This window comes from Octodon degus, unplaced genomic scaffold, assembly GCF_000260255.1.
Source record: "Octodon degus isolate 3935 unplaced genomic scaffold, OctDeg1.0 scaffold00009, whole genome shotgun sequence".
Lineage (NCBI taxonomy): Eukaryota > Metazoa > Chordata > Mammalia > Rodentia > Octodontidae > Octodon > Octodon degus.
The window spans coordinates 14090728-14103282 of NW_004524585.1; the positions used below are offsets into that span (position 1 = coordinate 14090728).

At 55.1% G+C, this 12555-nt stretch overlaps 1 protein-coding gene across 1 annotated transcript in view; it reads right to left on the bottom strand.

Moving 5' to 3' along the window:
• Positions 1–3599: 3599 nt before the first annotated feature.
• The window catches only part of Lrrn2 (leucine rich repeat neuronal 2), a 58099-nt gene continuing 49143 nt past the window's right edge, over positions 3600–12555 (bottom strand). Inside the window, exon 2 of the mRNA XM_004625403.3 lies at positions 3600–6657. Coding sequence (XP_004625460.1) covers positions 4284–6422 — 2139 coding nt within the window. The 5' untranslated portion in view covers positions 6423–6657 and the 3' untranslated portion in view covers positions 3600–4283. The remainder of the gene's footprint in view (positions 6658–12555) is intronic.

A 12555-nucleotide genomic window follows, 5' to 3' on the forward strand; every position in this document is an offset into this window, starting at 1 on the left:
TGCAGACATATGCCACCAATACGTTGGTTATGAACCAACATATTGCATGTTCTTACTGATTTCTCCTCCTCATCAGTGTTCTCCTTTCACTAAAACGCAAGGCCCCTGGGCTCAGCAATTTTCATCTATATCCCTAATTTCTAGTTGTGTTCTCTAGACATTTGTTACAAAGGCAGGAGGGAGACAGCTTAGATTGCCTCAGGGAGCTCATGCTCTAATGTGCCCACCTACCCCATTTTCCCAGGACTGAGAGAGCTCTTGAACGCAGGAGTTCAGTGCTTGGCCCCGGAGAGCCCCACCTGGTCATCCACACTAGATAGGCCTGTCTCATCCGCTTCTGTGACACAGTGACTAAGCTGACTTCCTGGGAATGTCACAGACTCATTAGGCCCTCGTTTGACATTGCATTCTGCAGAGGCTGCTTTGCCAGCCCAGTGGATGAGCTGCAGGCATGCGGCTGCAGGGTGGCTGGGCTGCAAGATGGCCAGACACAGGGATGAGAGAAGAGTGCCAGGCCGCAGGGGAGGCTGCAGCGAGGAGCCAAAGAACTGTCTCCCAGGTTCTCTCCACAATCTATCTGAGCTATGGACAAAAATGCAGAAAGCAGTGTGGAGTTTCCCAGTGCACCACTAGGAAGGGAAGATAAATATGTTCAGTAATGGGGCTGGACACTGAAATTATCTGAGTAGATATAAGGGATAGACCTGAAGTAACAGCTTAAGGTTCAAACAAAGACAGGGTAAAGTGACATGCTCTTGTGACCCCAGCCACTGAGAAGGCCGAGGAAGGAGGATTGCTGGTTTAAGATTGGCCTGGGCAATTTAGGGAGACCTTAGTTCAAAAATAAAGAAGCTGGGAATATAGATCAGTGGTACAGTATTTCAGAGTTCAGTCCCTAGCACTTCAAAAAACAAAAGATTTAAACAGAAACAAAAAACTTGTTTTCTATTTAGGATTTGAGAAAAAATAGCAATCTTACATGTTTAAAAGAGGCCAGGCTACTGCACTTTCGTGTTACAAAGTTGATGTGTTCAGCTGACACATCCTTGGTCTAGGTGTAGGTTGGCAGCGAAGGCCACATGGGCTGTGTTCACAGATGCGCAGACCTCGGCAGGGTGGGGAGGCCCTGGGTCCCTGGAGCCTCACCTGAGTATGTGTGCAGCCTCAGCCTAGGAGGGGCTGCCCAGCCCCACCCACTGCAGCTCTCCAAGCGCCTCTCTCTCCCTCTCTGCAGCCAGCTGCCCTTGGAACATCTCCTGCTCTCAGGAAGAAAGAGGCCATGGCCTTGTTCCCTTCTTGCCCTGGAGAGCTTCACTGGGAGCGGGGAGCCAACAAGCTTGGGACCTGGGATTCAGCTGAGAAATCGGAAATGCTCCCTGGGACTTTTTCCTCAGAAGAAGACAGAGTGGCAGAGAGCTGCATGGCAGCTGAGTATGAACAATGGGGACAAGGGCTGGGAGCTAGGGTGGCCCTGCCGGGTCAGTGACTTTTCCTTTCCCAGGCAGGGCTTCCAGAAGAAGCCTGAGGGAGACAAGATTGATCCGAGGAGCTGATGGTCCTGGGGCCCGGGGACACTTGCCCTGCCCGCCTTCCAAATGCAGGTGTGTGCTCTAGTATTGGAGCTGGAGGGACCGAAACTGTTGGGTCCTCTAGATCTATGGGGGGTCACTTTATAGGCTGCTGTCCCTCAGCCTGGAGCTCTTTAAGAAGCTGTGGGGTAGCAGTGGGGTTGATGATTCCAGAGTATTATAGGGCTCTGGCTTAGTTAAGGGCACAGAACTTTCATTCTCCATGTCGCACAGAGAAAGGCAATGCTGATGCACCCTCGAAAAGGAAAGGAAAGGGAAGGGAAGGGGGAGGGGGAAAGGAGGGGAGGGGAGGAGGGGAAGGGGGAGGCGGATGGGAGGGGAGGGGGAGGGAAGGGAAAGGGGTGACCCTGATCGCAGCTTTCTATGGGCACCAAAGGCTCTGCTAAATCAACGTCCAGGTCCAGTCAGGCGGGAGTGCTGTTCAGGGCTGCTGTTAACCCTCCCCAAACACCAGAGAGCACCCTGTGAAGCATCAGAGTAGGTGCCAGGGTGTGGGCAGGAGAGAGGGAACGAGCACATGGATGTAGAAAGCACTTGTCGTTCTCATCACCAAAAGCCATGTTCCCTGGGGAAGCATCCACAAAGGGCTCTGACTGGCCTCAGGGTGGGGAGGAGCAGAGGGACCATCCTTCATCCCCTTGCCTGACTCTCTTCTGCTGCCTACCGAACGCCAGGCCTGGAGCAGGTGCGAACAATCCAGCAGCACCACAGGCAGCTGCCCAATGTTCTCAAAGTGCTGTCCGCAGTCTAACAGTGTCAGCATCATCTAAAAACCTGTTAGAGATGCGCATTCTCAAGCCCTACCCTGCTCTTCTAGACAAGGTGTGTGTGTACACGTGCGTGCACATGTGTACGTGCATGCACACACATGCATGAGAGAGATCAGATATCTGCACTGAACAAGGAGGTTGAACTGAGAGACACCTGTTCAGGAGGAAGGAGGCTTTGAAACCAGCTGCTTGCTGATGGTCCTGAGGTCAAATCTTTGTGGGAAGCTCCTCTCTGGTCTCCCCTCTGGGTTCCGTGAGTGCTCTCATTCTGATCCATGGGTCTCTGGCTCTGTCCCTGGTCTGGTATCCACCTATGTATCTATTTATAGTCTTGCTGGTGGCTCCGAGCCTGCTTCCAACAAGTCTGCCACGTGTGTTCTGTAACACCAGGTGACACCGCTGGGCTCCTGTATGGCTTCCTTCCAGGTTCAGGAAGCCCATTCCTTTTGCTAGTCTGTCTCAGAGGCAGAGCACAGCTGCCCAGTGGCCTTCGGCTCTAGCACTGCCCCTCAGCTGGCCCACAGCAGTCCCTTGTCTCTTGGCTCTGTTTGCTTTACAACAGATGTTCATTCCTCTTCACATTTGCCTTTCGGAAGTCAGTCAGTTAAAAAAGTACACTACATAAGCAAACCAGGCTCATTGCAGATTGTACCGAGGAATGACGCAGCCACGTCCTTAACACGGAGCCCTGCCCTCCCCAGGTCCTCCGCCACCCCAAGCCCCACTCCTGCCCCAGTGAGCCAAAGTTCTTGCCGTCTGGGTGATTTGTGATGCTCTGCATGATTCTGCCTCTTGGGTTTGTTTAATTAGAAATAGGCCAGGAAGCACTGCTATGCACTGGCATGTTAATTGCTTATCAGAAAAGGAGAAAGGGTGACCGTGTTGGGTGATGGAAATTTCCGCTTTTGCTTATCTCTGGGCTTGTCCCTGTGCGTCTCTCCCACCCTCTGCTTGCCTTCTGTGTGCTCTTCCTTCCTCGCTTTCTTGCTGGTCATCGCCAGCTTCTCCTGCTCTCTGTCCCTCCTCCCACGAAGCCCTTGTTCACAGCTATCGGGCCTCTCTGGGGTCTGGAGCAGACCCAGAGGCCAGAATTCAAACAAGAGAGGAAACACGCCCCCACTCCTCTTTTCTCACTTTTATTAAAGCCCTGGCCTTTGCCCCTTCTGTTACCTCCAGGCTTTGAAATGATCCCAAAGCAGAGCACTCTTCCCTTAGACTCAGTATGGCAAGGATTGATTTTTTCCTTTCCCTTCTATTGTTGTTATTACTGTTTATTTTTATTTTTTACAAAACAGGAGAAAAGAGTGAATTGGGTTGGGGACAGGTGACACGGTTCTCCACAAAGGTACAAAATCGCCTATAGAAAGTCAATTCCAAAGAGCCCAGGCTGTTGAGAGGAGGCGTCCCTGGGCGTCCCTCTCCCCAGATGTCCTTCAGATCCAGCAGGGACCGCTCCCACTTTGGAGGCCACTCCCTGAGATGGGAAGGAAAGGCCTCCTCAGCTCTTGCCCAGGAGGGGAACGAGCAAGCAACTGAGACTGTACAGAGAAAGAGAAGAGCTGGAGGTACAGCCTGCGGACGGACGGGGGCCTGGGGCACGGGCAGGGGCAGCCAAGCAGAAGGCCAGAGCCTCTGGGAGTGTAGATGAGGGGGAGTGGGAGGCTCCAGCCAAAGTCCAGCCAGAGGCCTCCTGCTCCCTGAGGCAGTCCTCGGAGTGGGTGCAGGGGTCCCCACAAGTAAGGAACATTTGGAGGTCACAGGAGTGCCCCCTGGAGTCGCAGAACGCCCTCTGTCTTGGTCCAGCTGCCCGGCCTCAAGCACATGGGTCCATCCACTGTCCTGGCAGGGCACAGAGCCCAGATCGCTTCCCTTTTGGTAAAAAGTAGTCCTAGTTATTTCTCTACCACTGAGACCTGGCTGAGCTTCAGGAATTTCGGGACAATGGTGGTGACAGTGGCTCCCCTTCTGGCGATCTGGACAGCTTCCTCCCTGGATTCCAGGGCAGAACAACGGGTGCAGACACTACACGGACAGAGGCAGTACTCCAGCCCCAGAAAGCCCAGGCTGGAAGCAGAGGCCGCCCACCCACCCCCTGCCCAGGCTGGCCTGTGCCAATGTGGGCTGCAAGCCCAGCTGCCAGTAGGAGGACAGCAAGAGCCAGGATGGCTATGAGCCCAGGCCGGTCCCCTAGGGCTCTGTGACAAGGAGTGGCCTCTTTAGTTCTGGCCCATACACAAGCCAACTCGGTGTGGGCATCGGCAAAGGCCACTTGCAGGCAGGCCCAATACTCTGTGGCCTGCAGGAGGCGGGTGATGTTGTAGCTGTGGGTGCCCTGGGGCAGGCGAGCCAGAGCAGGGGTCCCCTGGCCCCGGAGGGCAGAGGTGCTAGACCAGGTGAGTTTGGTGGAGACTGTGTTGGGTGGGGGGATCCAAGACAGCAGAATGTGATAGGGGTGGGTCTCCTGCACCCGGAGCTTTAGTTCCCGTCCCTTGTCCCGGCCTGGCTGCAGAGGAGCCCTGCCAACTACCACACTGACAGTCTTGGTGTCAGCACCCACCAGGTTCTGGGCCACACAGGTGTACAGCCCTGCCTCTTCCACAGTCACCCTTCGAAGCTCCAGGGTCCCCTCAGGGTATACCCGGTATCTCCTGCCCATGTAGGCAGGTGTCAGTCGAATCCCAGCTGGAGTGACCCAGTAGATCTCAGGTTCTGGTTCGGCCAGCGCCCGGCAGTGCAGTGCCACAGTCTCTCCTCGGGCCACCTGGAGGCTTGGGGGGAAGCTGCGGGGGGAGATGAGGGGCAGGCAGTGGTCTGTCATCTCCCGGAAGGACACCTCTCGGACCAGATGGCGCTGGAGGTCGGGTGGCTCAGCGCACATGGTGGACTGCGGCTCGATGAAGCGGACTCGGGTGCCAGTGGCATTGGCCCAGCGGATGACGCAGTCACAGCGGATGGGGTTGCCATGGAGCCCTACCTCCTGCAGGCTGGGCAGGGACTCCACTGTCTGCTGGTGCAAGGCACTGAGAGCATTGTTGTTAAGCATGAGGGTCTCCAGCTGGGGCAGGTGGTGGAAGGCGCGGGGGTGCACGAAGGACAGCCGTGGGTTGTTGGTGACATCCAGCTTGGTCAGCTCAGGGAGGTTAACCAGGGCAAACTTGTCGATGGAGACCAGCTCCTCCATGTTGTTGAGCCCAAGCTCCTTGAGATGTAGCATGTTGGCGAAGTCCCCAGGCCCCACCCGCTGCAGTGGGTTCTTGTTCAGGTCTAGAAACTTGAGCCCTGGCACCTGCTCCAGGGCCCGCCTGGGCACCTGGGCTAGCTGGTTGTCATAGAAGGAGAGGCTCTCCAGGCTTTGCAGCCCTTCCAAGGCATAGTCTGAGATTTCCCGGAGGCTCATGCCTGCTAGCACCAGGCTGCGGAGGTTGGCCAGGGGCCGGAAGTTCATGTCCAGGATAGCATCCACCTTGTTACCACCGATCATGAGGATCTCCAAGTTGGGCAGCATCTCAAACCAGCGGCTATCAATGGCCCTCAGCAGGTTGGAGTTAAGGTGCAGCCTCAGCAGGTTGCTGAGGCCGGCAAAGGCCCGGGGAGCAATGCGGTAGAGTTGGTTGTGGTTGAGATAGAGTTCCTGCAGGCCAGCCAGCCCAACGAAGCTATGGTCCTCCAGTCGGGTCAGCTGGTTCTCCTCCAGGTGCAGGCTCAGCAGCTGGGGCAGGGCCCGGAAGTCACAGTCTCGGGCGTCTGAGAAGCTGTTCTGGGACAGGTCCAGCTCCGTGAGGTTGGCCAGGTAGGCGAGCTCACTCTGGTCCACACGGACAATGCTGTTACTCTGCAGTAGCAGGGTCTGTGTCCCGGCAGGGAGTGCAGGGGGCACCGCTGTCAGGAACAGGTCATTGCAGTCCACGGTGGTGGCCTCGCGGTAGGATGAGCGGGGTGTATACCAGGGCCGGATCTGGCAGGCACACTGCTGTGGGCAGGGCACTCGCCAGGGCACCACAGGCACAGCGGCAGTGGCACCAGCCACCCAAGCCAGCAAGAGGGTGGCCACGAGGAGCCTCATGGTGGAGCTGCAGGGCAGGAGGGCCTCCACAGGAAGAGTCCGGCGTCCTGCTCTTAGAGTTTCGCAGGGTCAGGCTCAGCAGCCCTGCCAGGGCCCAGGGAACCACCTTCCCAGGGCAGTCATTCTAGGCGAAGCTGGGCCAGCATCACTTGGTGCCCTCCTGGGTGTGGCTTCTCATCCTCATGCACCAGGGCCTGGCCAGCTCGCTCACTGCCATAGCCCATCTCGGGCGGCCCTGCAAGGAGAGGATAGAGTTAAGGTGGAGGTAGGCAGTGGACTCTCCCTCCACCCAAGCCTTCTGTTCCACTGAAGAAGCCAAGGGAGCAGCAGAGGCTCCAGGCCTCTCGGGTTCTACCCTATAATCCTTAAGGCTTTAGTGTCTTTTTCTATAACCTACACAGAGTCAATATGAATCTTTAGGGAAGAGCCCTGGGATAACTCAGAGGGGTGTGTGTGTGTGTGTGTGTGTGTGTGTGTGTGTGTGTAGTATGGGTGAGCTGGGATTATGGTGATCTTCCGAGACCTTCTGAGCCCAGAGAGAGGAAGAATAGATTTTCTAACCTCTCTTGCCTCTTTCTTTCCTCCTTCCCTGGCTCCCTGGGTAGATGGAAGAGAAAATGATAGATGCCTAGGAGGCATCCCTGTGGGATGTGTTGGAGGGGGGAGTAGTGCAAACAAGGCTTCTAAAATGTGGGATGGAGCTGGTGCAGAGGTGAATGCTTACTGTTTCAGCTACTTGGGAGGCTGAAGTAGGACAGTTCAAGGCCAGTCTGTGCTACAGAGTGAGACTCCATTTAAAAAAACTACACCTAACCAAATATAAAAGGGCTGGCCAGGCCTCGAGTTGAAAGACAGCAGATGTGGCCCCACATCAGCAGAGCCTGGGGAGGAAGGGGTGGCCCTGCGTGGGATCTGCCTTAGCATTCCTAGGTGGGGGGCTTTCCTATTCCCAGACAATTGCCAGGGCTGCCTTGAAGGGAGGCAGTGGGTTTCAGAATCCTGGCTCTGAGCCCCTCAACCCTGCAAGAGCCTGGGCATTCTTTGGGTGCCCCTCCCCTCACTCATGGTGCACAGACCTGGTAGGTCAAAGTCACCTTGACAAGCTACCTCCTCTTATGTTTCCTCACTGTCTCCCAGACATTTTGCACTTTAAGACCCAAGTCCAGCCACTTCCCACAGAGAGCTTCTCCAAAGGCTCCATGCCCTGGAGGCGAGGGGGCTGGCGTGTGCCTTACAGGGCCCACTCTTCCTGTTGTCACAGCCCTGACCTCTCTGAGTGGAAAGCAGCACCAGCTAGAGCAGTATGGGGAACACTGTGGAGACCAGACCACTGCCCAAGCCCCACTTAGACATCATGCCAAGCCAACACTACCCCTGTGTGTGCTGTCATCTGCTGCTCAGCTGCTGGGGCACTTGGCTCGTGTGCCAAGAGGGCTCTGCCACAGCCTGCCAGCACTGAGCTGGAGGCTTTCCTTGCTTCTTGTTGTAGCATAGGATGGGTGCTCCCTGAGGGTTTATTGGAGGACTCAAGCTTGTCCAGAAGGAGTCCTCCCACTCCAATCCAGAATCCAAGCAACCAAGCTCCTCTTTTAGGCTCCAAGGCCAGGATTCCTAGAAGCAGGGTCTGCCTTGGCTTAGAACCAAAGATGGAAATAAAAAAAGGCCAAACTCTGGGTTCTCTCTTCAGATCAGCTCTAGCTCTTGGATGGAGGTCAGATTTCAGGCAGATGTTCAGCCACAGGTGTCAGAAAAGTGCATACACACACTTGTCAAGCACCTACTGTTAGCCAGGACTCTTCGAAGACTCTGAACACTTCATTCCACCTAATCCCCATTACGGGTCTACAAGACAGCATTCATGCCCGTAGACCCAGAAGGAGTCAAAGGCCTTGGTCTAGGTCATATAGATGGTCAGCACATTAGGAAAACCAACCAGTCTGGAGGCTGAGCCATCACCTCCTTCCTTCTCTGTCCCCAGGTCTGGCTCAGACTGCCCTGGGCCCCTGGAGATCTTGGGTGCATTGGCTGTAGCAGTGGGCTGGTGCCCATTCCTGTTCCTTGGCATGAGGACTCCTTACCAAGGATCTCAGAAAGCCTAGAGAATCATCTCGGATGCCTCTCTGAGGCTGAAGGGGCTCCTTGCCACCTTATCCTGCTTCTGGGATGAGGGAGAGGGCAGCAGGTGGAGTGTGGTACCCATCTCGAACAGGAGAGCAGCAGGCCTGTGTACATTTGACTGCTTCCCACTTTCCTTGCAGCTATTTCTGAAGGTGGGAAAAACAACCATAGCTTGAAAGGCGCAGAGGTTTGCGTAGGGGTGTGTGCGCTGACACATAAACCTCAGGGTAAACAAGCACACGGAAACACATGCATGCACACGTGTATGAGGGGAGTCTAAGGAACACAGCCATCCAAGCCAGTGATTGGGCGCTGGGCAGGGAGAGGGAGCTGGGTGGTGTGCAGTGTGCGTAGACAGGAAGTAGGGACCTTGAGAGGTTCCTGTCACAGATATGGACACAAAGCCTGTCACACTCACACCCCAGGGCCTCTAACTCTCACCTAGGTCTGGCATGAGAGAACCCCAAAGAGCTCAAGACTCAGAACCTGCTATCCTAGGAGGAGTTACTGGCCTTCTCCAAGCTTCCATGTCCTCATGTATAAAATAAGACTCATTAGAATTAAGTGGGTTGAATGTGTTGTGCCTAGAAAGGGCTCAGTAAATCTTAGCTCCCCTCCAGTTCTGGCTTTCCCCAGGTGGGACGTTGGGTCCTAGGGCTCAGCAAGCCTCCACGGAGCTTGCCCATAGGAGTCCAGCATTGCCCCCAGCTGACTAGGGGGCTGTGAGCAAAACAGATGACATGGTCACACCTTCAAAGTGCCACCCAGGCTGGGGAGGCAGGACCCCAACTGCAAAATGATGGGGACAGCCCAAGACGGCTCACAAGTGCAGAGGAGGAAGAGGGCTGGGCAGGTGGAGAGGGCTCTGCATGAGCACCCACCTGCCCTGCCCTCAGGCCCTACCTGGGCCGGCTGCCCTCTCCTCCTCACCACCTTTGTTCTGAGTGCTGAATCAGTACTGAAACTACCCGAACTTAAAGGCTCCAGCCATAAGTCCCTCCTCCAGCCCTTGCCGGCTGCAGGAGCCTCAGGCTGGCCTTTGGGGTCCAGAGAGGCAGTGACTGAGCATGCATCTCTGCCCAGCACCCTTGATTCGAAGGCGTGGCACGCAAGGCAAGCCCTCCCCTGCTTTGAGCGTGGGGCCCTTTCCATGACAGGGCTCAGTGCTGCCCACTCACCTGCCATCACCATTTAAGGCTGTCTTGCACATGGCCCACTCATGCGGGCCCATTAGCAATCTACTGGGAAGCTGCAGAAAAAGCTAATTGTGTTTTTGTAATAACCTCCCGGGTGAGCAGGAGTTCAGACCATCACTTGTGCTTTCTCCCCACTAGATTGCAAGCTCCTTGCCACAGGGGCTGTTTCCTGGTGAGCCCACAGAGCATCAAGTACAGGGTCTAGGAAGTCCTTGGACTTGGGAATGGTATAAATAATGAAACATGTAGAACACATGTACATTATAGTCAAATCTCCTCCCCAAAGAAGGGGTTGTTTAGTTTTGTTTTGTTTTGTGTAGGAGGCAACTGACAGAAAGGTTAAGTGACAGGCCCAAGATTACAAACATCTGTATGGAGGGGTCAGGATTCGAACCCAGGGACTTTGACTCCATACAATGCCCCTCCAGCCCAGTTACCATAGATCAGTGCTGGCTGTACCTAGAGCACATGCCTCAGTTGCAACATCCCTGGGTCCTTAGTAATTCTACTCTGACTGTTGCCTGCTGGACTAGGCCTAAATCCTTTCCTTGACTCTTGACTGGAGTAATGCCCCAGGGGGTGAGGGCCTCTGTGAGTGCAGGCAGGCCAGGAGCCACAGGGACAAAGAGCCAGGGGCTACTGACAGAACTGGCCACCTACTCCAAAAGCAAGATATTCTCTTGGAAGTGCCAGTTTTGCAAACCCAGCTGGACCCCCTCCTCCAGGGAACATCTCTGGATTTCACAGGAAGTGTAGAATTGATCTCCTACAGTTCCTATTAAACTAAGCCCTAGCATACCATCTAGGACAGAGTTTTGGAGACTGGTCAGGAGCCAGAGCCTTGTTTTCCGGGTTCCTGCTCTGGGCCTACGCTCAACACAGCCCTGGAGCCCTGGCTGGGCCTTGAAGCAGAGTAAAGGATGTTGTGTCATCACAGCCTCTCTCTCCCCTCCTCCCTACTTTTTCCTTTCCCTCTCTCCCGGCACCCAGCCCAGCCCTGGGGAGCGGAGGGTCCAGAGGGAGGACAGCAGGTGGGAGGTGATCGATTGCCTGACTTTGGCTGCCGCGTTGCGGGCTCCCCTCCACCCAGCTGCAGAGACAGATGGGCAGCATAATTGAGTGTAGCACTGATAAACTCCGGCCTCAGCAGCAGGTATGCGCTGGATGGGAGCAACACGGAGGGAGTGGAGCACTCACCCCTCTGTGCACCTGGCCTTCAGCCCCTCCAGGAGGTGAGCAGGGCCCTCACTCCCACCTCTCATTTAATCACACACAGGCTAATCCTTGGAGCTAGTGGAGACCTTAGCATTTTTCTAGTCTTCCAGAGCCTGAGTTCCATAAATAACTTATGCAAAGGAGGGATGGTGGAACAGAAGGAGCCTGGGCTTTGTGATCAGGGTTTGAGCCTGGCTCTTCCATGGGCCATGCAATCTTGGGCAATGAACTTAACCTTGGGAGCCTCGAAGTCTGAGCTGGGAAATAGGGAGCGGCTGTGAGGTCTCCAGAAGGGAAGGGCTATGATGGTTTGCATTGCTTACATCACTGCGGCCTTTTGAACACTGTGGAGGTGCAGATACACATGGGAGCACGCACAGGGGATGCTAAGCCCACACACAGATGCCGGCACAATTACAGCCAGATCCGCGAAATGAACTCCAGCTCTCCCAAAGGTTCTTACCTGCCACTTCCCTTTCACTGTGTGGCCTCCACCTGTCCTGACCTCTGCCATTATCAATCAGTATTACCCTCAAAACTCAGAATTCTCCTTCCTTTGCCATCACAACATGAGAATGAGTCTTCAGGGTTAAGTGACTCTGGCATTAGAAAACTTTAAATTCACCGAATTCATTCTCCTACTGAAGAGTGGGCCAGCGCTTCCTGGGGTCTCATGCAGCACCAGTGGTCACCAGGGAGAGAGGCTGGGCCTTCTTCTACTTCTAGAGTTCCCAGGTCTAGGAACTGCCCCAGGTCATAAGACCCAAGCTCTGGCTGGAGTCCTCATGGCCTGAGTGTGCCGTGTCACCACGAGCCAGGAAGATGGCCTGGCCACCTCCTGCTCCCCGTGTGCCCAGAGTTCTGAGGCACTAGCAAGGACACAAATGGGAGATGGCTGGGGAGGAAGGGCCCAGGCCTGCACCTCTACCTGCCCCCAGACCTCTCCACCAGGGCAATCTCAGAGCTCTTTGCTTATTTAATCTGCTCTAAAGACAACATCTCCTCCCATAGAACCTGTGCTAGCTTCTGTGGTCCCATCTCTGTCCATGTAGCATCAGTTCTCAACAGTGCCCAGGGCTGAAGGTCACCATCGTCACTCCTGCCCCAAACATCACGTGCCTTCTCTTCATTCCTGGTCCTGACCCTTACAATGGCCTCTTTCAGTTCTCCTGCTCACCACAGCAGGACCCTCCCTCTCCTTCCCAGACAGGTCACACTCCGTGGAACCACACTTGCCTCTTTCCCCTCATCTTGGCCTCACTCTGCTTGCAATGCCTTCCTCCAATCTCAACTATTAAACTCCACTTTAGCCATCAAAACCCATTCCAAATGCCACCTCCTCTACGATGCTTTCCCCAGTCCCCGAAGAAGGGTGGCTGCTCCCACAGCTGCCCAGGAGACCTCTGCACAGACCTACATGCCATCCTTGCTGTCTGCTGTGGCCTACCCAGCCAGGCTACGAGCCCCATGAGGAAAGCACGCCTTGGCATGGATTTCCCGGTATCTGAGCCCTGAGCCCGCAGGTCGTGGTGGGGGTTCTACTGGTTGGCCATGAAAACAACTACAGTGAATACAATCTGCATTAAAAAAAAAAAAAAAAAAAA